Source organism: Chinchilla lanigera, unplaced genomic scaffold, assembly GCF_000276665.1.
Source record: "Chinchilla lanigera isolate Chin_1 unplaced genomic scaffold, ChiLan1.0 scaffold00126, whole genome shotgun sequence".
Lineage (NCBI taxonomy): Eukaryota > Metazoa > Chordata > Mammalia > Rodentia > Chinchillidae > Chinchilla > Chinchilla lanigera.
The window spans coordinates 2,136,817-2,149,388 of NW_004955527.1; the positions used below are offsets into that span (position 1 = coordinate 2,136,817).

General features: G+C 57.1%; 1 protein-coding gene across 1 annotated transcript in view; it reads left to right on the forward strand.

Moving 5' to 3' along the window:
* Epha2 (EPH receptor A2) overlaps positions 1-12,572 on the forward strand; it is a 31,486-nt gene that overhangs the window by 16,370 nt on the left and 2,544 nt on the right. The window contains exons 7-16 of the mRNA XM_005409845.2: positions 366-519; positions 985-1,084; positions 1,585-1,640; positions 1,920-2,045; positions 2,147-2,335; positions 2,459-2,520; positions 2,608-2,817; positions 2,978-3,127; positions 4,244-4,437; positions 5,055-5,210. Coding sequence (XP_005409902.1) covers positions 366-519; positions 985-1,084; positions 1,585-1,640; positions 1,920-2,045; positions 2,147-2,335; positions 2,459-2,520; positions 2,608-2,817; positions 2,978-3,127; positions 4,244-4,437; positions 5,055-5,210 — 1,397 coding nt within the window. The remainder of the gene's footprint in view (positions 1-365; positions 520-984; positions 1,085-1,584; positions 1,641-1,919; positions 2,046-2,146; positions 2,336-2,458; positions 2,521-2,607; positions 2,818-2,977; positions 3,128-4,243; positions 4,438-5,054; positions 5,211-12,572) is intronic.

The window sequence follows — 12,572 nt, forward strand, 5'->3', positions numbered from 1 at the left end:
GCAGGCAGTGGGCAGATCACATGGGTGTTCGCCACAGCAGACTGACACCACGGGACGCTCCCTTCTGCAGCTGGGGAGACTGAGGTCTGGAGTCTCCCAGGGCAGCACAGCAGGCATGGGAAGTAGAGATGTACTGGGTCCCAGGAGGGCAAAGCAAACAGCCCTGGGGGGAGGGTGGAAGAGGGGTCCTGCGTCGTGCATTTGCTGGTTGTGAGCTGAGTAAGTTGCACCTCTGGGGCTCAGTTTCTTCCTCTGTGAGAAGAGCGTCCAGGGGAGCCACCGTCGGTGGGGGCTCGGGGTGTGGAGGGCTGCGCCACAGCCCCTGCCCCTCGCTCACTGCCTGCTCCCTGCCCGCTGGCACACAGGGGGATGCCAACAGCTACAATGTGCACCGCACTGAGGGCTTCTCTGTGACCCTGGAGAACCTGGCACCGGACACCACCTACCTGGTCCAGGTGCAGGCGCTGACGCAGGAGGGCCAGGGGGCTGGCAGCAAGGAGCATGAGTTCCAAACACTGTGTGAGTAGGGGGAGCAGGACGTGCGTCACGCCGGGGCCCTGAGACCCCGCAGTCAGGACGTCCTGCGAAGAGCAAGCCGGTCCAAGAATTCGGACCCAAGAATTTGGAACAGCCCCCTGGGAGCTCCCCGGGGAGGGGCAGAATTGAGGGCTGAGGGGGATGGGGACCAGGGCCATGCTGTGAGGAGGCAGAAAGCTGTAAGCTCTAGCCTGGCAGGACCTGAGTTCAAATTGTGCATCACAGAAAGAGCCCAAGTTTCGGGTCCTGCACCCCTGGGAATCCCTGCAGTGACTGCCTGTGACATGGGACTGAATTTCCCCCTGGGGCTTCACAAGCCAAAGCACCCAGCACACAGCAGATGCCCAGGTGTCTTCAGTCCCTAGCGTGGGTCTTGAGTGCGGCTGGGGGTGTTGTCATGGTTCGGGGTGAGAGGGCTCCCTGTCATCAGCTGGTCTCTCCCAGCAGCCTTGGAAGGATCTGGCAACATGGCAGTGATTGGTGGTGTGGCCGTCGGTGTCGTCCTGCTCCTGGTGCTGGCTGGAATCGGCTTCTTCATCCACCGCAGGTTGGTTGGAGGATCCACATCCAGGTTCCCCAAGGGCTTGGAGAGGACACACAGGGCCAGGAACCTCAGTTTCCTCATCTGGAAAATGGGCTGACAGTAATCTAATCTAATCTAATCTAATCCCTGCTTCCTGGGCAATGTTCGACTGTGATGACCTGTCCATGTTTCACACAGTGCCTAGCACACAGTGGGCTGTAATGGTCATCATCTCCGCTCTTGTTATTAACGGTGTGTCCACTCTTCCTCTGGATACCAGGCCGGAAGTGCTGGGCAGCTTTCATGAGGAAAGCCCTCATTAGGGCCACTTATGGGGCCATTATGGGGCGTAGATCCAGCGTGAGTCCTGGCTTGCTCATTTCCTCTGCCTGCCCCACGTCCTCTGGTTGGCAGAAGACACCGAGCAAAGGGCTGAGCACATCCCCCAGGACAGGGGCAGGGCAGGAGGTGCTGCTGGTGACCTTAGGCCATGCTGACCTCCTGTCCCCTTGGGGGTCTTCCAGGAGGAGGAGGCTCCGGGCTCGCCAGTCCTCAGAGGATGTGTATTTCTCCAAGTCAGGTAAGATGTAGCCCCTTGCAGCAACCTTGGGCCCTGTTGCTGCTGCCCCCAGCCGCCTCTCCAGTTCTGCGCCAGAGGTGGGGACAGCCAGGTGTCTCCATTGCTTGGGGAGGGGCCCAGAGGTTTTGCCCCAGGGGCTCAGCCAGAGGATCCATGCCCCGCAGCCTGGCCCGTATCTCCTGAGGTCCCTGGTCACGTGGCTCCCTCAGCCTCTTCTTCCCCTAGGGGGTCACCCTCCCAGGAATCCCTTCTGAGCTGTGTCTGGCCCTCCCTTTGCAGAACAACTGAAGCCCCTGAAGACATACGTGGACCCCCACACCTATGAAGACCCCAACCAGGCTGTACTCAAGTTCACCACAGAGATCCACCCGTCCTGCGTCACGCGGCAGAAAGTGATCGGGGCAGGTGAGGCTGGCATTCCTGGGAGGCAGGTGGTGAGCGGTATGGGTCGGGGTCACCTGACACCTGGGCTAACTGGGGCGCTCCCCAACCTTGCCCGCCCACAGGAGAGTTCGGGGAGGTGTACAAGGGGATGCTGAAGTCGTCCTCGGGAAAGAAGGAGGTGCCTGTGGCCATCAAGACGCTGAAAGCTGGCTACACGGAGAAGCAGCGGGTGGACTTCCTGAGCGAAGCCAGCATTATGGGACAGTTCAGCCACCACAATATCATCCGCCTGGAGGGCGTCATCTCCAAATGTGAGGCTCAGGAGACCCCAGGGGCCTGACCTGCGGTGGGGGGGGGCTGCCCCGGGGGCCACCTGACCATCGCTGTGCCCGCCCTGCCCTGCCCACCTCTCACACCTCCACCATGGCCCGCAGACAAGCCCATGATGATCATCACGGAGTACATGGAGAACGGCGCCCTGGACAAGTTCCTTCGGGTAAGGATGTGGTCAGGGGCAGGGAGGGCGGCGGGGGCCAGGCGGCTGGGGTGCCTGGCTGACTGCTGAGGACCCGTGTCCCCACAGGAGAAGGACGGCGAGTTCAGCGTGCTGCAGCTGGTGGGCATGCTGCGGGGCATCGCGTCCGGCATGAAGTACCTGGCCAACATGAACTACGTGCACCGCGACCTGGCCGCCCGCAACATCCTTGTCAACAGCAACCTGGTCTGCAAAGTGTCCGACTTCGGTCTGTCCCGAGTGCTGGAGGATGACCCCGAGGCCACCTACACCACCAGTGTGAGTTGGGGCTGTCATCACTGGGTCAGGGGACTCGGGCACAGCCATTGCTCTGCCCACTGCCTCTGTCCGGCACACTGAGGCCGAGGACCTCACAGGGCAGGAACGCCCTAACCACACAGAAGAGGGAACGCTGGTGACGGGGCCGGGTCCTCTGCAGGGTGGCAAGATCCCAATCCGCTGGACAGCCCCTGAGGCCATCTCTTACCGCAAGTTCACCTCGGCCAGCGACGTGTGGAGCTATGGCATTGTCATGTGGGAGGTGATGACATACGGGGAGCGGCCCTATTGGGAGCTGTCGAACCATGAGGTGAGTCCAGTTTCCCAGTGGGCCCCGAACCGAAGCCCTTTACTCCTCCCCAATTCTGGCAGCAGGGCAGACGGGGTTTTGGGGTTTATCTTTTTCTCTCTTTTTTTTTTTTGTCTTTTTGAGACAGGGTCTCGTTATGCAGTTCAGGCTGGCCTTGAGCTCACTTTGTAGCCCAGGCTGGCCTTGAACTTGCAACAATCCTCCTGCCTCAGCCTCCCAAGTGCTGGAATTACAGGCTACCACGCCTGACTTGGGGTTTAATCTTCATCCGGTATACACCGTTCACGGCTTCAAGAAGTCGCTCTACTGTGTGCTCAGAGTTACGAAGACAAGAAACAGGGAGTGGGCCGTGTGCATCTGTGTGTGCATGTATACACTCATGTGCACGTGCATGCCTCTGTGACTGGGCCTCAAGCAGGGCAGAGGCCAGGAGGCTTCCAGGAGGTCACATTTCTGCTGAGACCCAGAGTGGAGAGAGGGAGCCAGGAAAAGAGAAGGCAGGGAACAGAGCCCAGCCAAGGAAAATCCAGAGACAGAGCTGGACTCCTGGGGACTCTGAGGTTGCCAGTCCCTCCCTCCACGGCGGCTGGGGTCAGCTAGAGGTTGTGTGTTGGGCTGGAGAAAGGAGACCCAGCCAGGCATGGTCACACACACCTGTAATCCCGGCACTCTGGGAGGCCAAGGTAGGAGGATTGCAAATTCAAGCCCAGACTGAGTAATTTAAGGATTCACAAGACCAAGTTTCAAAATAAGAAAGAAAGCCGGGCGTGGTGGTGCGTGCCTGTAAACCCAGCACTGAGAAGGCTGAAGCAGGAGGATCTTTGTGAGTTTGAGACCAGCCTGGGCTACAAAGTGAGCTCAAGGTCAACCTGAACTACATAAGGAAACCCTATTTCAAAAAGACATAAATAAATAAATAAATAAAAGGGCTGGGATGTAGCTAGGGCAAAGGTTTTGGGTTCAATCCCAAATACCACAAAACAGAAAAATAAGGAGTCATCCTGTTTCTGGGGCTCCCTTCCCCGCCCTGTCTGGCCTCTGTGTGTATCGGACCTTCTGGGGGTCCGGGCAAAGCTTTCCTCTGCTGCCTGCCATGACCATCCTGCCCCCTCCCAGGTGATGAAAGCCATCAACGACGGCTTCCGGCTCCCCACACCCATGGACTGCCCCTCCGCCATCTACCAGCTCATGATGCAGTGCTGGCAGCAGGAGCGCGCCCGGCGCCCCAAGTTTGCGGACATCGTCAGCATTCTTGACAAGCTCATCCGAGCCCCCAACTCCCTCAAGACCCTGGCTGACTTTGACCCCCGGTGAGTGCCACCCCTTTGCCTGTGGCCACCCTGGCTTCACCCCTGCAGACTCCTGAGCCACTGTGGTACAGTGGACAGCTGGGGGCAGCCAGGGGATGGCGAGGGGGCTTAGAAGTTGTGCCCAGGCCACACGGGACAGGGGACAGCACCGGTCACGTTAGCAGGAGAAACCGACCCTTAGTGCATGTGCCCACCCTGAGCTCGGCACTCAACGTGTGTTAACTCATTTCACGTCCGCGAGACGGTCCTGTAATTATCCCCTTTTGTAGACGAGGATACTGAGACACCAGGTGGTTAAGGATCTTTCATGGCTGGCGAGGGGCCAGGTCCCTGAAGCTGTGCTCACGATGCTCTGTGATTTGGGGCTCTGGTGGCGTCTTGCTAGCAGGAATGGAGGGGCAGCGGTAGGCATGAACACTGGGTTTCTCCAGCATGCTGGGCAAGCTCCCTGAGCCCCGCCTGGCCAGCTTCCCCATTGCTCAGATGAAGAAACAAGGGACACGTGGTATCCGTGAGGAAAGTGAGGCATACACAGCCGCGTGGACTGCTGCTTAGGGACCAGCAGAGCTGGGGTGCTTCATGGACCCTCACCTACAGCTGCGCGGTTTCTGCTGCAGGGTGTCCATCCGGCTGCCGAGTACCAGTGGCTCGGAGGGCGTCCCCTTCCGCACGGTGTCCGAGTGGCTGGAGTCCATCAAGATGCAGCAGTACACGGAGCACTTCATGGCAGCCGGCTACACCGCCATCGAGAAGGTGGTGCAGATGACCAACGAGTGAGTAGCGCCTGCCTGGACTCACTCCCCTCCTCTGACCCACCTCCCTCCCTCCCTCCCTCCCTCTCTCTCTGGGAGGCTTGATTGGAAGGCAGACCCAGGTCAGCAGCCAGCAACTCCGGGCACCCTCCCCTTCCTGCCTCTTTCTCCAGAGTGGGAAAATAATAAGAGCAATTGTAACAATGGCATAGCTGCCATGTATGGAGGGCTGGCCGTGTGCCAGCTCCGTGCACGCACGCTCGGAGTCGGTCCCCGTGAGGACTGCAGGCAGGACCCGTGACTGTCCCTGGGACAGGTGCACAGGAGGTGCTGACTTGCCCAGGGTCTCACAGCCACGCAGGGCAGAGCGGGTTTCCAGCCGTGGGCAGTTAGGGCCTAGAGCTCAGAGACCAGGGTGGTCATTGGTGGAGAAACGGGCTGAGAGGGTATCCAGCTTTCATGGGGTCACACAGCCAGCTAGGGGCAGCTTCCTCTCCAGGATGCCCTGCTGGTGCCCAGGAGAGAGAGAGTCCCACCAGCCGCACCTGGGCATCTCTGCCCACATGGTCCACTGTCAGCCTTGCAGTGGCCCTTCCTGGACCTGTCCTTTGTCAGGTGCCCCCTGTCGGGCTGTCCCTCCCCAGCTCCAGCACTGCAGGCCTTCCCGGCAAGGCCTTGGCAGGGCCACCTCTTCCTGTCCCTGGAGGGAGAAGACATTATCCTTTTAGCCTTTTGTGCCTCTAAAAATAGCTATAGGTCCCCATAGCCCCGTTTGTGCAGTGTCCAAGGTCACAGCAGGGACAGGCCTGGGGCTCGGAGGTCTTTGGGAACGACGTGGAAGGAGGGGACAGCTTGCGCCTTTCACGGTTCTGGGTCACAGAAGTTCTGGGATTTGGGCTGTGCGTGAACTTCTCTGGGACTTCGACCTGCTGGCCGTGGCCTGCCCCGGGGGATGGCTAGTGATGGGAATCAGCCAGGGACAGCTAGCAGAGTCGGGGGTGGGGATGCGGAGGGGGAGACAGGTCCCAGGATATCTCTCGCTGTCAGCCAGTGTCGCGGCACACATTGGGCTCTCCGGCCATAACCAAGGTCAAAGCGCCACCTCTACCACTTCCTAGCAGGTGGCCTTGATCAAATTGGGTTCGACCTTGACCTTGGTGTCCCTTTCTGGAGTGGAGAGTGCACGGGTGCTGCGGAGATGCCATGCCGCTACAGGGCTCCCCCTGAGGCTGACACGGCTTCTCTCTGGTGCATTGCTTACAGGAAGCACATGGCCTCAGAAGTGGCCCGAAATAGCCTGGGGTGCACCTCACCAATTCCTTTCCCACACCCTGGGGACAGGGCTTGGGGATGGATGAGGCTCTGTGTGCACCGAGTGCTGGGCCGGGGTAGAGACAGGAAGTCATTCAGCGCGGCCTCTTCCGCCTGCCGGCGGCTGGTGCCCAGAGCTGGGGCCTGTGCAGCTCCCTCCTCTTCCTCTTCCCCGCTAGTTGCGGATCTCAAAGCACCTGCGGCCTTCTTCACACTGTTGTCCGCACAGATCCCAGCAGGAGCCGCGGCAGGAGAGTTCCGCTCTGGCCTGGCGTTGGAGCGTCAGGATTTAGGCTTCAGCTCCCCACATGCCCTTGGGCTCTCCGCTTCCGTGATGCTCTCCCTGGGGACCGGCTGCTTGCTCCCTGTGGCCCCTGGTCTCTTCTCCACCTGTGCATTCTCCGTGCTATTTGGGACCTGGTTGGGTTTCTAGGCTACTGATTCTTGATGTTTGTGAGGAGCTGATGCAACAGCCAGATGCTGCAGCCCAGGAAAATGCGCAACCCACTAGCAGGCCTGTCCAGTTCAAGGCTACAGCCTGCAGCAGCCTGCGGGGGGCTGGGGGTACAGGCTGATGGGTCTTAGGGTCTCACACGCCATCAGCACAGGCCGAGTTGCTGAGTGAGCAAGTGATCCGAGGCTCCAGGTGTCTCCTAGCCCTGTCCTGTCACCCAGAGCCCGCACGCAGCAGGTGGCCGTGGAACTACCCGGCCAGGGCTGGCATTGCGAGTGCTCGGGACAAAGACCAGACAGCAGCAAGGCAGCCTCAGTTGTGTGTCTTCTTGTCTCTGTGCAGGGAGTTCACGGCCTATATCCCGGAAAGGGAAACGGAGGCTGGGATGGTCTGTGATGGGCTAAAGGCCCAGCGCCTTGCTCTGTTTGAGGTTAGAAAAGAAAGGGATGGTTTGGGGGTTTTGTGTGAGAGTGAGGGGCGGGGATGGCTGCCCAGGAGCAGCTCTACAAAGCGCCCCATTTTACCTATGGAGAAACTGAGATGAGAAAACAACCAGACCCTCTAGGGCTTTGATGTGAGTTTAAGAGCAGAATTTGGCCAAACAGATATGAAAAGCAAACTCCGCTTCTGCCTTGGGAGGGCCCTGGGGTGGCAGGGCAATGGCTCAGTCCCCACGAAAGCATCGTTTGCTCATTCATTCATTCATTCAGCCACACTCCCTGAGGACCTGCGTATCCCCAGCCCTGGGCAAGGTAGTAAGTTGCCTAGGTTGGTTTTGTTGTTGTTTTGTTTTTTTAAAGATTTCTAGTAGTTTTTTTTGTTTTGTTTTTGTTTTTTTGGTTTTCTGAGACAGGGTCTCACTATGTAGTTCAGGCTGGCCTTGAACTCACTATGTAGCCCAGGCTGGTCCCAAACTTGTACCAGTCCTCCTGCCTCAGCCTCCTGAGCACTGGGACTACAGGCATGTGCCACCAAGTCTTGCTTGCATTGGAACTTTAGGTCCTCCTGCCTCAGCCTCTTAGAGTGCTGGCACTCACGGGTGGGCTACCACTTCCAGCCCTTGTGGTTCCTAAAGTGAGCCTCAGCGTCCTCTGGGACCCTATCACAGGCTTACTCAGGATCCACACTGCCACACCTGCAGGGTGGGGACACTGGGTGGGGCTGGATCACCCGTGATCACCTGTGAAGGTGGGTGAGGAAATTCTCCCCAAAGTCTAACTTCCGGCCGTCCTGCTGCAGTGCAGGCAGCTCCGCCTCACCTGGGCCTGCCCTTCCCTGCTCAGCACTTCACCGTCCTGTGGGAAAGTCATGTCTCCGGAATTGCAAATGGAGCTTGTACCGTATAATTAGCTCCCTTTACAGCCAGGAGACAGGCCCATAAAAACCTGGGTGTTTTCATGGGTTTGGGCTGGTGGGTGAGGACGGTGGAGGAGAAAATTCCCAAAGTTAGCAATAAAAGCCCTGCTTGTGGGCCCCGTAAGTGGTTTTATGAGGGGATGGAGGGGCGCAGGGTGTGGCGGGGGAGGCCAGGGCAGCCTGCGCCACATGAGGGTGGGAGGACAGGCCAGGCTCAGGCTCGGCTAACTCCCCCACTACCACTGCCTGGGTTTAGGGCGAATCTTCCACCCTCCCCTACAACACTGTTACTCTTAGGTCAGAAAAGACCCGTGATGAAACCAACCAGCCATGAGAAAATTTAAAGTGGAAGTTTGTTGTCTCCCGCAATGTACACCTGGGTCATAAATCCAGGACCCAGCCATAAACAAAAGAGGAAGGGCATTTTTGTTTGTTTTGTTTTGTCTTTGAGCCTGGGTCTTGCTATGAAGTTTAAACTGACTTTGAACTGACTGCAGCTCAGGCTGTCCTAAAACTCACGGTAATCCTCCTGCCTCAGCTTCCTGAGTGCCGGGGTTACAGGCTTATACCATCATACTTAGCAGGAAATATGTTTTCTTTGGGGTGCCGGAGCAGAGAGTTGAGCTTGTGGCATACAGGCCCGGGGCTGGGGATTAGGTGACTAGGTCCCTCTAACGGGCTATCATTGGTGGATATTGTTGCCAGGGCTGAGTAGGTTGTTGGGGTGTGTTGGTTGGGAAGGACATTGTGGTTAGGCCTGGGGCATAAACAGGATGCGAAGCCCCCCAGTGCAGTTTATGTGGAAGGAACATTTTGTCTCTTGGAGTGCAGGGATGGTGGGTTTAGGCCTCACATGCCCGACTCCTCCTTTGAAGGGGTGGGGTTGTGAGTCACCTCCCCAAGTGGCTGCTTCTTGCTACGTGGGGTCCTTGTCAAGGGGAGAAAAAGCTGGAGTTAGGAGTAGGGCCGGGGTCCCACAGGGGACGTACTGGCTCATCAGCATCCGGGTGGTGAGGGAGGAGTATCCGTGCAGATCAGCTTTGAACAAACTGACTAAGGAGTTAACGTTAACACGCAGACCATGACTGTCAGGGGTCCCTGGAGGGCGCTCCGTGGTCTGTGAGGAGAACCAGGGTGCTTCAGCGCACTGTCGCTCGCTCTCTGAGGCTTTGCGAGTTTTTTGGCGGAATCTCACACGATGCCAGACTTGGCTAAAGAAAAGCAGCATTAATCCTCCAGGAACAAGCCGAGACCTCCCTCTGCGGCCTTTGGAATATCAAGACCTCTACGGTTTTGTGGGGCCGCAGCAACCAACGAATCTGTTTGGTTCTGGAGAGCTGCTGGGCTCTGCGCCATGTGTTGCCAGGTTTGAGTGAGGTCAAGAGAGTTGGTTGAGGTAGGTGGGCGGAGCGGCAAGACCTGCTGTCCCTGCACCGACCCTGCTATTACTCCCAGTCCTACCAGAAGCGCTGCACTGGGCTGTTCTTTTGCTTTTGTGAGGTCATCATCTTGACCAGAGGTGGGCTGAGCTGGGAGCCCTCCAGGTCTACCTTGGGGGATAGAAAGCCTAATGTACACGAACCTGTCCAGTTGGTCAGGCGGGCAGGAGTATGCTGAGACACCACAGAGAAAGAAGATGCCTTCGGTCTCTGTGGGAGTCGAGGGGTCTGTCCAGAACAGGTGCTGGGGGGTCCATCAAACAGGGATCCGAGGGAGCACAGGGGCCTGGAGTCCCTCTGGTGAATGGTGTGCTAAGCGTGGTCCACACCCGGAGTGATTGGGTCAGGCTGCCCCCCTGAGGGCCAGAAAGGGGACCAGTGGTGTTTTAACTCTGTGCTTTGTTTTTGTTTTTGTTTTGGTTTTTTGTTTTGTTTTGGTTTTTTCCAGTACGGGGAATTGAACTCACGACCTTGAGCTTGCCACGCAGGTGCTGTGCCGCTGAGCTAAATCCCCAGCTCCTCTGTCCTTTGTTTAGCAGGGAGAGAGTCAACTTTCCCCTTACCCAGCTACAGGCAGTACCCTTGTCCTCTTGTGTATGTGAGCTGAGCGCAAGTAGCTTTTCCCTCTGGGAACCGTTAGCATTTGGAGCTTGGAGTCGGAGCAGTCTAGTGTGATTTTTGTTGAGAGTGGCCATCTGTGGGACCGAGTATTAGGCTGTTTTTAAGTTTCCTCTTGTGTAGGTAAGTCTGGTGACCCCGTAGGCCTGAGGCAGGTGAATGTTCATATGATCAGTCTGTCTGCAGATGGTGAGGGTGGAATTACACCAACGGCCTTGAGTTCCTCTGGGTCCGGAAGAGTGTGTGGGGGTGTGAGAGGAGACGTGTCTGCATATGTCCGAGGGCTCAGGACACCTTGACCTGGAGCCAGGTGGGGGCTGGCGTGGGGGCTGTGTGGCCGGCCGCAGCAGTCGTGGGGAGGCATGACCAGCTCCTCTTTGTTAATTTGCGTTGGACTGGCTGGGAAGGTGAAGGGTAAACTGAGCATGTGACATAGGTGTTGTGTCTCGGGTGGAGTAGGAGTGGTAGGTTGCTCTGGGGATTTTATACTAACAGACAGAAAAGCAAAGAATGGGGTTTGAATGGGGAAAAAATCTTGGAAAGTGCCTTGGAGCCTTAGTCCACAATGAGAGAGGTAAAGGTGTCTATCCAGACAGAGCCAGGAGGGGTGGGGTGCCCCTGTAGATCAAGGAGGAGGTCCAAGGTGAGCTGGACAAAGTGAGAACGAGAGAGACATGATACCCAGAGGTCAGCGGCTGGGGATAAAGCTCAGCAGCATAAGTGCTTGCCTGGCAAGCCTGAGGTCATAAGTTCGATTCTTGGTACCAAAAAAAAAAAAGCAGACACCCTGAGGTCAGTTTTGGGTCTTGGTTTGAGTTGGCATTGGGGCTGGGTGGCCGTTATTGATTGGTGGCAGATCCAATCAATAACAGCAGTTTTAAAATCCAGGGCCAGGGTCGGGGATGTAGCTCAGTGGCACAGGCACCTGCCTGGCAAGCAAAAGGTCCTGAGTTCGATTCCCAGTATCCCGAAGAAAAAAGAATGAAATAAAATGAAGGACCGCATATGATGGACCCTATTGCAGGTAGACCCAGAAGTGTTTGGGCTCTTGTCAGGTTTCCTGGGATCCAGTATATTTTTTTTATTTTTTTGTCTTTTTGAGACAGGGTCTCGCTATGCAGTTCAGGCTGGCCTTGAGCTCACTTTGTAGCCCAGGCTGGTCTCGAACTCGTAACGGTCTTCCTGCCTCAGCCTCCGGAGTGCTGGGATTACAGGCGTGCGCCACCACACCCGGCCCATCTGGTATCATTTAATCCTCAATTAAAGGATGAGGAGAGTCAGCGAGGCTCACCTGTTTGGGGTGGGGAGAGGGGGCACCCAGTGCTGCTCCCAAGGGGTCTATGGGAAAGGTATCGGGAGAGGATGGCTCCGGGCTCTGTGTGGCTCAGGGACCGTCTGGGCTGCACATCTTCCAGTGACCACTGCCACAGAGGGGCCACAGTTCCTTCAGTGGGTGTGGGCTAGAACATGGTGTGGCCCAGTGTCCAGTTTTTCTGCCCTGGAAATAGGGCCTGAGAGGGGGTTCTTTTTAGAAAAGGCCTTGTTGTGGGCTGCCGGCATGAGGGCCTTGGCTGGCGGCTGCTGTTTGGCTTTCGTATGTGTCTATTGGCGAGCCTGCTCCTCTGTCCCTGAAACACCTGGAAGGCGGCCAACATGGGGTCTCCCGTGGCGTCTAGGGCCCATCCTGAAACTTTTTCAGTTTGGCTTGGATATCAGAGGCTGGTTGGGAGATGAAGCAGGGTTTAAGGAAAAGCTGGCCCTCGGCAGACTGAGGATCCAGTCGGCTGTGGGCTCTAAGGGCCTCTGTGAACCGTGCCATTAATTGGGCTGGACTTTTATCAGGTGTTCGGTGGTCCTCTCTGACCTTGTCACAGTTAGGCTCTGAGAGCTGCCCTTTGAAGCCCGTTTTAATGTAACCTGTGCAGTCTGGACATCATGTCCAGTGTCCACGGTCAGGGTCACTAACCCATATGGATCTTGTCTGGCAACTGCCCTCGCCCCAGGGTCTTTACTGGTGTCTTGGGCATATTTATCTGCTGTCCTGGCTGCCGCCTGCCACCATCTCCCCTCCTCAGGGACAGGGGTGCTAGTGAGAATAATGTGAATGTCCTGCCAGGTAAGATTAGAGGACCAACTCAGATATTGGAATTCTTTGATGTATTGGGAAGGATTTGTGGAGAAAAAACTTAAGTGGATTTTCTTTTT